Source organism: Phaenicophaeus curvirostris, chromosome Z (assembly GCF_032191515.1).
Source record: "Phaenicophaeus curvirostris isolate KB17595 chromosome Z, BPBGC_Pcur_1.0, whole genome shotgun sequence".
NCBI classification, from domain to species: Eukaryota; Metazoa; Chordata; class Aves; order Cuculiformes; family Cuculidae; genus Phaenicophaeus; species Phaenicophaeus curvirostris.
Genome location: NC_091431.1, coordinates 36,883,047 through 36,898,718, shown reverse-complemented (window position 1 = coordinate 36,898,718; position 15,672 = coordinate 36,883,047). Strand labels below are relative to the sequence as shown.

At 39.1% G+C, this 15,672-nt stretch overlaps 1 protein-coding gene across 1 annotated transcript in view; it reads right to left on the bottom strand.

Annotated features, from left to right (window-relative positions):
* MAMDC2 (MAM domain containing 2) overlaps positions 1-15,672 on the bottom strand; it is a 58,738-nt gene that overhangs the window by 12,696 nt on the left and 30,370 nt on the right. The window contains exons 3-9 of the mRNA XM_069880823.1: positions 14,556-14,818; positions 13,707-13,791; positions 12,614-12,751; positions 10,121-10,377; positions 9,232-9,325; positions 6,449-6,595; positions 5,323-5,588 (exon numbers count right to left, since the gene is read on the bottom strand). Coding sequence (XP_069736924.1) covers positions 5,323-5,588; positions 6,449-6,595; positions 9,232-9,325; positions 10,121-10,377; positions 12,614-12,751; positions 13,707-13,791; positions 14,556-14,818 — 1,250 coding nt within the window. The remainder of the gene's footprint in view (positions 1-5,322; positions 5,589-6,448; positions 6,596-9,231; positions 9,326-10,120; positions 10,378-12,613; positions 12,752-13,706; positions 13,792-14,555; positions 14,819-15,672) is intronic.

Here is a 15,672-nt window from a genome sequence, read left to right as displayed (position 1 = left end):
ATAAATTTTACAGTTTCCAATATGGCATTTCCATAACCATATGCCAAACACCACAGACAGCAGAGTACAGATTTTGCAAACAGTACTTACAGGCCCTAATGTTCTTATTTTAATTAGGCATTTCCAGTGATTGTTCTTTAAGAAATTTCTTGGTTTAGAGGTGAGAGAAGGAAGGCTAGAAAGGCCATATTATAAAACTGCAGCTCATTCCAACCTCTGTAGGATGCACACATTATCACAGGAAGACTGATCAAAGGTTGTGTCAGAACAGTACCAAAAAGCTCACTTATTTAACACAGTGAGGGTTTTTGAGAGGAGGAAGAGAAGGAAGAGGAGATGAGGACTATGATGTCCGCCCTCTTCCACTTGATACCTGACCAGAGAATTTTGTCATTTATACTAGTGATCGGTGGCTACAGAGATCTAGGACTTCATCATATAGACAGGATTGCTTTAGACATTTACCTTTGACTTTGGTGGACAACTGGGAGACACAGATTTCTCCGGAGCAAAGAGAAATGCTGTAATATTTTAACATTGACCATCATCACAGTGATGATGTGAGAACAAAGGTCCAAAGACCCTCATATCACACCTCAGGAAGGCATCTGGGTAATAATGGATGTGCAAGGAAAACAGAACAAGAAACAAAATCAACCATAAAGCGAGTTGTACCATTATATTACATTCAGACACAAGAAAGTTGAAGAACTTGCTGAACTGGATGTCACACCAATGTTTATGGTCACCGTGAGGCCTATTTTCTGTGTATTTGCCTAATCCCTTTTTAAATACATGTACTCTAATGGCCTCCACAGCTTCCCGCAGCAAAAAATTTCCGTGTTTAGTCATTCTCAAAAAAGTCTTCCCTTTTATTTGTTTTAAAACATGTACATATTGAAGAGAAACACTCAGCCACTTGATTTTGCTTTCTCATAACCACAACTCAAATTCGTTACAAAGGATGGGTGAAAACAAACAGATGAACTCAAGGAAAGCAAGAGAGCTAAAAAAAACCTATCAGAGATGAAGGACAGATTGAAAGAATGAAAACACAAGAAATGCTGCCACAACTACTCTGATGGAAGTAGGGTGGATTGTTATGATGCCACCTACCTTTCTGAGGATTTGGTTTTGATCTCTGTGGGAGGTATTCAAGCACATACACCATATGTGAATTTTTCTTCCAGTTAGCTCTGACATTTAACTGCCATGTATTGGCCTGGAAAATTAGTTTCAGTACATTCAATCAGACCAAAAAAAATCTATGTATTTCAGACTCAGATTTTTATGAAGCCCTTTGTGAGGCTTATATAACAAAGCATGGATGTTAGGATTTTTTTTTTAATTTCTTCCTTCTCACATTTATTCCCTGAGCACTACAGAGTATAAAAGCAATACTGTATGTGTATAGGATAATCAGTACTTATATTAGCTAAAAGAGAGCATCTCAAGTACAAATTGAGAAATCACTATTTCAAATTTCCTGCCTTCTCACTAGCATTATATAGCATATATATTTGTAGTATGCATACATATATGTATATGTATATGTATATGTATAAACATTTATTACTTGCTTAGCTGGATCATACCCACCTAACCTTTTAAATCTGGTAGTTTCAAAATGTCATATTAAAGCCTGATGGCTAGGTTCACATCATTTCCTCCTCACAGAACTCAGGCCAACAATCTGTGCCAGACTGCAGTTAGCTAATTCAAAAAGAACTTGCGAAAAACACTACACAAACCAAGAGATGAAAATCTGAGCCTTTTTATTGTCCTGATGCAAGCAAATATGTTGTAAAAATTAAAACAAATCAGATGGATTTTATATTCTTTTCAAAGGCTTGGGAGTAGTATTCATAGCAGAAATAAAAATAAGGCTATATGTAACCAGGTATTTTAGAATGATTGCTTTCTGGCTGCAAAATCCTTACGACCTTCAGGACTCCCTGGACAAAACAGCGTAACAACTGCCTCACTGACTTTGCTGGCCATTAAGGAACTGCCAGGCGACTGTTTACTGTTGCCACAGGCATTGACCCAATCTACAAGTCACACCCAGTAACGAAGAAATTCATCAGCCAAACTACTGTGCGTGCCTACAAGTTCTTAGCATCCAAGTCTAGAACATGATGTTACGTCAGAAAATAATTTGATAAGCACATCAACCACCACATTTGTATTAGAGGAAAGGTGGTAGTCCTATCTTACTTTGAGGCCCATCACTCCCTTAAAAGACTGTTTTTCACTTGCTTATAACATCGCCAAGATGCAATGATTTCAGCTCAGATTTTCCATGCTGGGTCCTTGCTTTAAGCTTGTTTTGGAAGATTCATGTCAAAACAGTTCCATCATTTCTGAGAACAAGGCTAAGAAAAAAGTTTTTATTTTGCCCATTTAAAAAATTATTTGAAAGGCTTGGGTACTCCTAGGCTTTGGAGTAGAAGCATGAAATGTGTCAGGGTTTGGTCTTTGTGCCAGAACTGTGCTTCCTGTCAAGCCATTAGTATTTTTAAAACTAAAATTTGTAGGACAAGCAGTGCAAGCAGACTATGACATGGGCTGGATTAGAGGGGAAAAAAATTCAACTGTCCAGAGCCAGGAGTAAGATGGGGAATTGCAGGTTTGCTACCTATAGGGCAGGACAGATAAGACAAAGATGCATCAGTGAGGAGGCAAGAGACACAAGGACGGGCTGGAGGAGACAGGACAAGAGAGGTCAAGCTTGAATAAGGCCACTGAAATGAGGGTTCCTTGTCAGCTATTTCACTAGGTCTTAGGCAGACATATCTTTACAGGTAACTAACCTAAGTGCTTATACAGTGCCACACAGTGCTCCTTCAATTCCTTCTGTTGGCTTAGAAAAGAAAGCAAGAAAACAAAGCATGAAAGGACTTTTTAAAGTATTAAGGTTGAAAAGGTAGGCACAAGATTGCAAGGAAAAGCCAGAATCAGGTTCACTGTGCCACTTCATTCGAGCCCACTTGTGAATATTACAAGCAGACATCCAGTAACTACACCAGGCTTTAACCCATGGCTTGTGGCAAGCAGACACACACTTAAACAAAACATATCTTGATATACTTTTCCATATTGACATGCTTCAGAACTTCACCCACTGTTTCCCATGTACTATTTGTCTAAGGAAAACTTCATACTGATGGTGTATGTACATACACAGCCATCATAAAAACCATAAAACCGTTAAGCAAAGTTCAGCACATCATAGCTTGTGCATGGTTTATTATGTGCCAGTGGCATCTACTACATATGCAATACTGCAACAAAATCCCTGTTCTAAACCTCACTTAATCTTCCAATCCAAGAAAAAAGAGAATGTAGAAAGTAAGTTTAAACCAAAGCTAAGGCAGAACTTGACATCTCCCCTTCTCCCCAGACAGAGTTATCTGGCTAAGGGATGTCTGAATTACGATGCATTGAACATATGCTGCGTTCTCTGAAGTCCACTAAATCTTACTTTTTCTGATATTTAAGGAATACCTTCTCAACAGAAACATTTTGCAACTTGCTTCCTTTGGGAAGAAGGCTTTCCCATCACAAGATCTGAAGGAACCACTGAAAGTTTTTGAGAATTGCCAGAGGCCAACAAAGCACAGCTTCTTCCCTCCTGCAGACTTTCAGGCTCAGCAGCAGCACGAATATTGCCCTGACTTCCTTATTCTCCTCTGCCCTGTTGTCCCCATCTGTTATTGCCTACAGACAAATTAGTAACTACAGACACAAAAGCTGCATTTCACTAAAATTTTTCCATCCCCAGGAAACTTCTTCACAAGTGTTTTAGATACACTAATTTCTAGGAAAATATAAACTTGTTCCTCATAAATTCATATTGGAAAAATTTTCCATGTAAATGTCAGATGCTAAAAAAGTTGCCACTTCCAAGGCCATAAACAATTTTTAACAGTCATGCTAAGCTGTCATCACTACTAATACAGTGTATTGCGCTACACAAGCTACTGAACCTTTTTAGAAGTAATAAAGAAATACATAAACAAGAGATGGCAGGAAAATGTTATAGGCTTGACTTGTTAACCAATATCCTTCATGATTTAAAAAAAAGAGTAAAATACTTCTCTGCAAATATTTTGAAACGATACTGAGAGACTTTTCTATCATGCACTTGTTGGGCAGTAATAAAATTACCTTTTTTCTGTATCAGAATTAGAAATTCTACTAGGTTCTGTGCATAAAAAATATGTACACAAAAATCCCACAGATACTTTAAGGTATCAGATACCTGATAGAAAACACGAGCTGACAGTTAGGACCAAAATTTTCAGCATAAATTTCACTTTTAATAGAGTTATTTACTTTTTGGAGGGGGAAATTTTTCTTACACTATACTTACTTTGAGGAAAAAAAACACTTGGGGATTTTTTTCCAAGAAAAGCTAATAACTACTGAAATTTCAAAAAATCCTCTGTAGTGGAGAAAATGCTCAAGATGTCTGTCTATAATTTAGAAATACCTGAGTTACAAGATAAACTCCCATACAGATGTTCATGGTACTATCACACTCTAAAAAAGAAAAAGCTGGATTTATCTCGGTATCATGAAGTAGCAATCTATCTGGTCCTCCTCAGATGACTCAAAGGTAGTAGAAACCTTTTACAGAAATCAGAATAACCACAGAATTAGAGCCTACACAAACTAGCGTAAAAGTCAGTCTTTGTAAAAAGAACGGAGATAAAGAGTAACAGCAGCTTTAGGACTTACTCAGGAGACGATGTGCAATATTATGTTATTCTTATTAACTTGATGAGATAACAAAGTGACCTCTCCAGTCAGACACTACAAATATTTTAGCTCCATTGCTCTAAATTACACTGACTTCTAGTTTCATATTTAAACCCAGTAGCTGAGTTTAGGGAAGTAGAATCAGCTCCTCATTTTGACCCGAGTTTACCAGTACTGACTTTTCAGATTAATTAAAATCTGTGCCAGAGTATGGTGATGCAACTCATACAGGAAACAAACAAAAACGAGTGAACACAGAGCCAGCTGAGAAAGCAAGACACAAACAGCTCTTAATATAGCTCATCAAGTGAAATCTCCACAGATACTGTGACTAGATTTGAGAACATTAGTGCAATGCTGCCCTGTTTGTGGTATGAAGCCCCTTTACTGGGGCTCCCATAGGAGCCAGGCTGTGAAGAAATACTCTATTTGTCACTGTACTTCCTGAGGAACTTTATTTCACTTCGCAGGTATAGCTCACTTAGGAGTAATCCTAGGAGAAAAAGGCAAGGAAAATCTCCATCCAGGATTTGCCAGATTTGAAAAGTTGGGTCTTACCTTACAAGGCATAGGCTTTTTGAAGGAGATTTCAGCTTGAGTCCAAACTCCTTTTGGAGAGTCCAAGACAGACCAGATTTTCTCTTGAACAACATGATTCTCCTCAAAGAGATAAACAGCAAGAGTACCACTCATTTTGAAAAAACCATATAAGGCATAATAAAAACGCAGACAAAATTGCAAGTTTCCTGGCAAGGTTGGGCCATACAGACGTCCAATATACCCAGGCTGTGATGTAAACTTTGTGTTCGCCAACAAGTAATAACCTGCAAGACAGTGCAATTATTGAGCATTTCTAGTAGACAATTAGCACAGCTGATCTGCTATTAAAGGAGCTTCTGTTATTGCATAAGACTTTGGTATTAAATGCAGTTTCTACTGGCAGGAGACAGATTATCACACTGTTTGAAGGGAAATAAGATTTTTCCTAAAAGCATCCTAGTTACTTCAGACTAAACTGGCACGTGACTGGGTTACCAGAAATACGTACTTTTCAAATTTACAATGAAAAATTCTCTGGCCTGCTGGCCTCACTGGTTTACTTGGCTGTTTCATGGATAGTGCTCCAAGACGAAAGAATGAAGGATTGGGCAACAAGGACTATTATTCCAAGTATAAAGAGATGAGACATTAGCACATATAATTAAGAACCATGAATACTCTACACAGAGATGTGCAAGTTTCAGAACTTATTAGCAGGCCTTTCACTATGTGGTCTCACCACACAGCATTTCACAGTTTTCTCTTAAAAATGCCAGCTATGCTAAGCCTAGAAGAGTTAAAAGCCCACCATTCCTCTAGATTACATGCAATCCATTAATCTACTATTATATTTGCTTGCTTATTTTTGTGGAATCATCCCTTCAGTGACTACAGATCAGTAACGATACTCTCAATTACAGCCCTGATTGACTATTTGATAGGTGAGCTTCTCCCTTTACATGTGGGGAGGCACAGCTGGAGTCCCAGCTAGGACAGAGTGGCGTATACTGATTCTTAATGGCAGGGAGTTTCAGTGATGTAATCTAACCAGTGTGCTGATATTATTTAATAGAATGAACAATGATGCAAGAGGTTAACTTTCATATCCAGTTTGACTCTTCTAGTGAAAAGGAGTTCAATTTACCAAACCCAGTAGTGTGATCTCCTGTTCTATACACGTTACGCTTCACTTTCACTCTGCTCCATCCTGGCCCATCTTTGTGATCCTGGTAAAAATTACACAGATCTTCCTCAAAATTGCAGCCTGCCTCAGAAGGATTGAAAGGAGTTCCTAAAAGATAGACGCATACATTCTGTTAGGAAGAGCACAGTACTATAAGCATAGCTATTTGAAGCAAAAGTATGCAAAACTATATTCCCGCATTTTTCTTTGCATTATGGAAGATGAGCACATGCAAAGATGTTACAAATATATAGTGCAAAGTCACAATGGTATCAAACTATCAATTTTCTGTCACAAGAAGGTGTTATTTTCGTATATTTCTGCTCCAGCCAGGAGGAAACCTCCTACACAGCCCCTGTCAAGTATAAATAATTACAAATATAATTTAAAAAATACTCCTCCTTCAGGAGATAATGTACAAGGACATTCAGACCATTTGTTTCCATCTTCCTCCTTCATTCAAAAGATACTCGGACAAAATCACTGTGAGAGTGTACGTGTCTGGGTGTATGGGTGTCATATTTTCATTTCAATTTCCAGCATCAATATTTAGTATTCTTTGAAAGAGCAGTGTTTTAAAAACCCTTTCATAGTCATGTATAATGTGCATGCATATGTGTACTGTAAGTCAAATAGCTTTTGGTTTGTGTACGTACCACTTCACAGTTACTGACCTTTGGGCCTATGCCTCACTCATTTCAGTGCTACAGCAAAGAAGGCTGCACCATTTATAGTGAGGCTGATTAAAAGCTAAGCCAAGGTCTTCAGCCTTGCTGATGGCTCTCTCTTGACCTATCATGTGAACTTCAAGGGTCAGGATTTGCTTTAGTCTGAAAAAATCCCTTTGGTGAAAGGTGCTTTTACATAAAACATTTCTACTTCTTTAAAAGCATCATCAGTCACATGTAACAGTTGCTAGGGGAAGGAGAGGCCCAGCTCAAAGTCACCATGCAATTTTTGGCTATGTGAGGAGTCAGAACCCTGCGAGCATCTCTCTACAGCAGTACAGACAACCATTCTGCAGGGAGGCTAAAAGGGGCTTCCCAGCAGGGGCAGGGACACTGGCAATTAGGTTCAGGAAAAGCAAAATTCTGGCACTGGAGAGGCGCCTGTGATCTTCTCAGTCTCAAATAATCTGGATCTAAGTACTGCCCATGTGTCTGTGTCTGCCTACCAAGAAAAAGGGGGCAGCTCTGGCCTCCCCTCTGCTGCTTTCCTAGCTAAAGAAAATGCAGTTGGAGCATTATCAGCTCTGTGCAGCATTCAAGATTCATCCTTTGGTGAGCAAGTTTAATATTCCGCTACCTTTTCCCTCTGTTTAACTAACATTGAGACATTTGTTGACCATAACATCCAGAAAAATAAGTAAAAAATTTTATGGTGTTACGTATGCTGCTATGGCTGATTACAAGGAGAATGAAGATCTCTTGCTTTTTAACACCTCCACTTGAAACAACTGAAGATGGAAACAGGAGGTAAATCTGAAGGATCAACCAGCTTTGTTGTAGTTCAATAAAATATAAACCAAACTACTGGCATTCATTTCTCTAACAGAAAAAAACCACCAAGATTGCAAAACTGGAGTTAGTCAACAAAATTCTAGCTGAATCTACCAAATTTACTGGTCAGAGTAGATCTGAACTCGGGCCATGACAGCATGACTAAGTCAGGGTTGGGGCAGAAAATACTATAAAATTTATTCTACATCTCAACATACATAAGCTACCTGAAATTAAAATGGAAACCACAAATTAGCATACAACTCCAATCCATGGCATATTGCAAGCATAACTGAGGATTTTTGCTGCAGAACAAAGCAACAGCAAAGCAGGCATCAAGGAGTTAATGAAACAACTAGATTTAATCAGCCAAGAGTCATTGATTAATAGCACATCTGGAATTTACCTCCTGTTGATACTTGAGAATGCAGGTAAAGCTAGCAGAGACTCCAAGTAGATAAAAAAGGACATAAAATCTCTTTTTTCTTGATCATTTAAAAACATCAACTAAAAATTCAGACTTGGCACTGCAAGAATGGATGGGCTCAGTGGAAAACCACTTACCTACTTTTGACTATTGCTTAGTGCTACAATAAAGCCCAAGCAACCAGTATGCAGCTACTTAAGAGGCTGCATTCACAAATGACAAAGTCTTTCATCCCAAGTGCCTCTACAGCAGAGGTCATGTGGATTCAGCTGACTACTGCTGCTGTGTAAATCTAATAAAATCCTGTGAGACACGCCAACCTCTGTGATAAATAATACCTTGCAGACAAATGAAGACAGGAAGGCAAGGCTTACATTTTGGTTCTGAAGAACACCTCAGGGCAAGTAGCATGGAAGAAGAGATTGCCTACACTGGCAATAATGAAAAGCCCAGGACATTTTCTTCCTCATACAACCACACCTGGGGAAATCCCCCTTTCTTTCTGCAGCAGGCATGCAAGTGGTACGCTGTTGAAGAGCAGAGTGATGCAAAACCAGCATTCAGTCCAGTGCTCCAGCTGCAGATCCCTGAGGGAAGGTCTTTGGAGAGGAAGCATCAAAGATCAGTTTCTGGATCAAATAAATGGCATTAGTATTTATCTACTGTTTTGTTGCCAGGAGGAAGAGGAGCCAAACGGTGCTGGTCAGTTGACAAGGCTGCATCTGCACATCACTACCAAATATTGCAAGTATTGACAGTTCAAAGTGGCAAAGCAAAGGGGGAAAACAAGGAAGGCAAGTAGTAATGAGAACTCATACCTGTTTGATTGCTGCAATAAACTGGAGAGAAAGAAATGTCATCGAGAGCAACATAACCTCCCTTGGCACTATTGAAAGCAACTTCAAATATTACCTGGAAATGATAATCACTTGTTATTCATCTACAATATACACAACAATAATTTCAGTACACATCTTCATATTGCAGAATTCTGACTGGATGTCCCAGCCAGACTACAGGATTCCTCAGACAGTACTGAAGGTATAAATTAAATATAAATTACATTATATTACTTATTAGGGACATAAATTAGAGCCTAACCCTGGCACCAGATCTTGCCCAGTTAAGGTCAAGGAAAAATCAAGGTGAACACTCTCCTGACGTCCTACCATACATCAGTTTTAAAGATGCAGTAAGGCTACTGTCACGATACCATACAAAGCCAGTACTAAAAGCAAACTAGGTGGATTACTCTGCTGTCACAATACTAAGTTTTACCGTTTTCTCTAAACATCCTCAGACACTGAAACCCATGCCTTGGCATAAGCTGGCAGGGAAGACTTCCTTTAATAAAAATAGTTAAGAACAAACCCAGAAAAGCTATTGCTGTGTTTTGTTTATCACAGAAATCAAACAATGTTTGTACTTAGCCATTCCCAAGAGACATAATTTCCTCAAGTAAGTGGAGGACAGTCCATAGCTCTTGAGGAAGTGTCTTAAAGTTTCTTTTAAGTATCAAAGCTCTGATTCATCAAAGGCATGACTCACAAGGAAACCCCAGGGACAAAACAAGGACATAAAGACAAATGTTTCCAGAGTGAGATCCTATTCAGTGAAAGCAATGCCTGTGAAGTTTTGTCTAGGGATGTGAGCCAAACGAGGGGAGCTGTGAAAGAATCCTGAGCAGTCTCTTTACAATTTCTTTACCTCCATGGGGTATGGCGCATGGAAATCAACTTCTGCTAGTGCCCAGTCTGCACTCACTGCACTGTCTGTTTTCCAGATCTCTTCATAAAAGCCACTCATGTCTCTCAAGTAAACAGTAAAGACAATGCTACTCTCCTGCTTAAGTTGATAATAAAAAGATAAGCAGCCAGACATTGGGGCCATGGTCTTCGGTGAAATTAGCTGGGCCACTTCCTGAAAATGTTTGACGTAAACTGAGTCCACATACATGTAGTGACCTAGAAGCATAAAAGAAACTTGGTATTAGGACACTGCTTAAAGGACACCAGTTGCAAGACATATCAGATGGGCAGGGACTAGACATGTATTTCTATGATGTGGACAACGACAATTGATTCCTAGGACATCTTTGTAATTCTAAGATCTTTTTTATTTTCCTCCTACATACAATCCAGAATGGTTTGGCTAAAATACCACTGGCAAAACCAGTCAGTCTCATCTCTTTCTCAAGTCTTTATTCAAGACCTTTATACTGAAGAAAGTAATAAACTCTGAATTTTGTGAGCCATTCATAAATGGAAAGATGTGTTACAACTGAGTAAGTACCCTACCTCCCAACAGATCAGTGTAGCGCTTAGTCTTTTTCCAAGTGCAACTTTTACTGAGGCAACCCAAATAAATGAACTATAAGCCATGTGTTTCCTTACGTTTTACTCAGCAGTTCATAAGATTTACCAAATGGACTGCCAAATCACCTTTATTCTGCACATTTCACTACTTGTATAATTTCCTCAATCTATGTGGTTTCTAAATGTCTTATCTTTACTGAATAGACTGGGGTTATTTTTTGTAAAATCCTTAAAAAGACTTTTGGGAGATGTTAATAAACACAATAAATAATAAAATAATAAAATGCATTACATATGAGTAGACTCCCTCCCCCTCAATAGCAAGTATGATCTGTGGGGTTTTCAAAGGGTACCACTTCTTAGACTTAGATTTTGGGAGAGCTATCCCAATTTAAGCAGAATATATCCAGGAATATGCTGTGTACCTGTAGTTTTAATTCTTCTACACTCCTGGAAAGACAGCGACAACCAGTACCAGCTGATAAACATAAAAAAGGTTCTTCACAGAAAACTTTGAGGTGAACGAAGTGTCAAACTGGCAGGGTACTTGAGCATGTTGTTAGTTTTGTATCTACACTATGACATTACCTAGCTAATAGTGTTCTCAGACCTGGAGATGTCACTTGTTGCTTCTCTCCAGTGGAAGGAGATGAAGGGGCTTGCTTGGTAGTGGGCTTCCTCCAGCCTTCCCAGTGCCAGGGGACTGCTGATACTTCAGCAGTACTTGCCTGAGAAGTTCTGGGCTGCGTTTTGCTCTACAGTTTTACCATGTTTCATAACTTAATTACAACCTCCCCAGGTGATGTACCTTCATAGCACAATTCTTGCAAAATGAAGGCTCTTCTGTGACTTTTGGCTTCTTGAGGTCTTCTCAGTTGTTGGTTAGCAGTGAGGGTTTGGTGTGAACAAAAAAATACTGTGGCTACAAGAACACAAGAACACCTGCCAGCTGGCAGTGTTTCCTATCACAATACTTTTTTTACTAGGTAGAGCCTCTGTCTGCTGTTGAAGTTGTGGCGAGTTAAACGTTCATCAAAACTTCAACAGTATTTAGGTGCTGTAGGGCAATGAAGGACTGGAATGACACTCTGTACTCAACTCATACAATTGTGAATTAAATAAAAAGGCACAGCGGCATGAGTTAAGGAAAGAGGATCAACCCTGTTTTTCATGAAGTGATTCCTTGCACTGTCACAAGCATCACATTTGCTGAGACTCACAGTGTGCTGCAGCAGCCAGATCTCCTGACTACCCCCTGCTGCGGCACATCATGCAGTACTACATCAAAGGCTAAGATACCGTGCGCCCCTTCTCTATGACTATGTAAAATGTTCTCTCGTGGCCAGGACAAGTATTTTGTAACAGGTCAAGTGCTAAAAATCCTTTAAGTCTTTACACTACTCTGCCTCAAACAGACTATTTTAACCACACCATACTTGACTGAAAGAAATAACGCTCCAAAACTGTGTAATTTAACCCAAGATTCCCCAAATATGTTTCAGTACCTTAACTTTCCTACTCAACATTCCCTATAGCCACTGGAAAGAAAAAACCCTGCCAGATGTATAGAGAAGCAGTGCAAGATTTTAAAACTCATTGTGGCCTATACTTTCAGAATCCACAGAAAGATGAATTTCCCCCCTCTCCATCCAAAATTTCATTCTTATTTTCAGCAATTCTGAAGTTTAGCAAAGAGCATAACAACTTTATTATGAAGGTTATGGGAAATTTTATGTGAACTTCTGCAAACTCCCCCATCTTTTTCTAATCCTCTTTTTCATGGAGAAAACGAAGAACTCATATGATAAAGTGTAGTTATAAGAGTCATTTGTGGGATATAGACTCACATTTTCCAGTACACTTCTGTTTTACATTTGTTGCTTACCCAGTTCGCTGTTAAGTGTGTGGTCTTTAGGCAGGATAGACTGAGAATTGCGAATGTTCCCTCCACCAACAAACCAGTTTACATTGGGGTTCCAGCGGTTCACGAAGCCACAAAGATGATTTTCTTCAAAGTCACATTCTGCAATTGCAGATATCACCAGCTCAGTGCATGTTTTTGTTACAGGAAGTGGAAGAGAGGCTATTGCTAAGCACTGGCCTCATTTTTCATATGGCAGTAGAGATTAATGCTTTATTTACAAAACTGGACACAGCATTTAACAGCTTATAAGAAATGGAAGCAAACCTAGCCACATTTTTTGATCACTTTTTGATAAAATTCTCACTTCCATCCTGTTTAGTCCAAGCTATCTTTTCAATTTTTGGCAATATAGGACTACTTTAATTTAGAACCACATAAAACAGATTTAAAATATACCACTTCAAAGTATTCAAGAGACAGAGCAGAAATTCCACTTGCAAATCACTAGTATATCACAGCAGTAATGAGACTGCTTTGTTTCCTTTACAGGGCCAACAAATTGTGATAATTCAGTTGGACTCCACCAGAGTCCCCAGAAACGCAAAGGTCTCTCAGCCTCCTGGCCACTTAAATTTCTGAACATCATTGGCAGTTTTTGACAAATATCACGAGGAAATAGCAGTAAGTGTAAATAACAACTGAGTTTTGAATCTGACACCTGCAAGATGTCACTGTAAAAAGCCGGGCACAAGCAGACAGCAGAAATAATGTCACAGCTGTTTTGTCTAATATATGCAGCAGTCTAATTTTGTGAAAATATGACACTTGTTCCTGCTTGAACAATAAACAACTTTAGAATAAATAGTTGTATGTGAAACGTCTATATATAGAGATATATAGATACATACATCACAGAGCTGGGTGAACAAAATCACATCTTAGTGTGTGCAGCCTTATCTTGAAAAGTATCTATATTGGATATGGCAGCCTACTTTTCAATAAGGAAAAAGCCATTGTCTTCTTTCCAAACCTAGACCTTTAATCCAGTTTAAAGATTGCCAATAAGGCATTTTTCCTATGCAGAAAATATGGGAGCTGAGCAGACAGTACTTACCAATACAATATCCAGGAGTTATTTTAATTTCAAAAACTGCTATACTGGCAGATTTCTCTTGCCCCATTTCACCTTCCAATACAATCTGTACAATATAAACCAAACTGTAAATTTTAGGGTTTTGGTATTTCCATTATCACCCTGGACATTTAAACAGGATAAACAGGAGAACAGATTAAATATGCCGGGGTGAGGCAGGGTGGGGGGAGATGGGGGCTTGGGTGGAGTGGTTGTCATCATCCTTTCAGTCTGGAGAGGTGATTTTTCTGTAAAAGCTTGGCAGAGTGTATTAAAGACAGAGTCATTGCCCTTCTTTGAGGACAGAAAGCATGCTGACAATGAGACAAAGACAGAAACCCCCACATTACAAATAAGCCCATGGGACTCCAGGTTCCCCAGCTGTGGCTATACAGGATGTTATTGTGAATGATGCCATATAATGGGTTTTGGGTAGAAATACTCTCCTCCCAGCTCCTGACTCCTCCCAGAAAGGTGCAGAGGACAAGAACAAGCATGTGCTGATGCAGACCTGGAAAGTCCTGTCTCTGCTACAGGACACCAGCAGCTCTGCAGATCTGCCACGAGGTGAGGCATCCTCACTGCACGGCTCATCTGCTCATGCTTTCTCATGAGCTGCACCACATGTTCACTGGGAAGAGCACCGATTGCCTGACTGAAGCCACCTCTGCTCACTGATTTTAGGGAGAGAGGAGTCAGCTGAGTCACATACTGCCAGCCCCAAAGGTGAAAGCCAAGAAGAGGGCCTGAAGTGGAAACATTCAAAAAGCGATCTGTACACCCCAACACATGCACCAGAAAGCCTATGGCATCTTCTAAAATTAGGCTTACCTTGTACTTCTTTGTGCTGTTTTTTAAATCTAAGCTCACTATGAGCCAGCTATCTGAAGGCTCCTTGGCTGACCACAGCAAACGATCAAAACTCTCTCCTTCCTGCCTCAGGTACAGGTTGAGCCTGGCAGGATCAGGTAGAGTCTCCGAAGTAGCTATCTGATAAATCAGTCTGATACAGCTCCACTCCTCAGAGTACAGCTCAGGGCTCAACAGCACTGCTTTCTCACCCTCATAAGATGTATCCACAGAAATGTAATGTCCTGGGAAGAAACACACATCAGAATGATAAATGTCAGAAGCTTTGCTTTTGCATCCCTGGAAAATGGTACTTATTTATAAAGCAATGGTTGTTCTGGGGCTAGGTCAGGACATTGAGACCACCATTCATTCATTAAACAAGTCATTTAACCTTTTGATATCTCACTGTACTCACACAAACATCGCTTCGTGTGTCTCACAGCAATTTTAATTACAATTTTAAAACTAGTGGAAACTTTGGAGAAAGATGTTATATCATTGTAGAGCAGATCATTAAGTATTGCCTTCCAGAACTGACAGCTGTAGAAAGAAAATTTGATTTACAAGATAATTTGCACAGACAGCAGTATACTGCAGGTTTACTTAGTTATTTTACAGATCAAAACTTTTTAATTTCCTTTTTATAATTTAGTTTTTAAAGCAATACCAAAACACACACTGCCGACCAAAACTTCTACAGCATTTCTGGTTTCAAAGAAGGAAACTAGCAGTCAGTCTTAGAGACTAAAACTAACTTGATCAACTCAGCTGATTCAAAATGTGCTAAATGTAAAGCTACATTTAAACATACCAGCAGACTCAATGGGATTATTTCAAAATTACTCTCCCGATTATTATTTTAGGAGCATAAACTTCTCTATTAAAAAAAAAAAGCTAAAAATGCACAAGGAGGCAAAAAAACCAAAAACAAAACAAAAAAAAAAGCCAAAGAAACAAGAAGCAGAAAAAGCAGGCCAAAAAAAAAAAGTGAAACAGAATATTGGTCCTGGAGACTTTACTTATAAATCAAAATCCGGAGAGTAAAATGGGATACAGGAGTCACAGAACCCTGGAATGCATTACTGGAAACAAATGA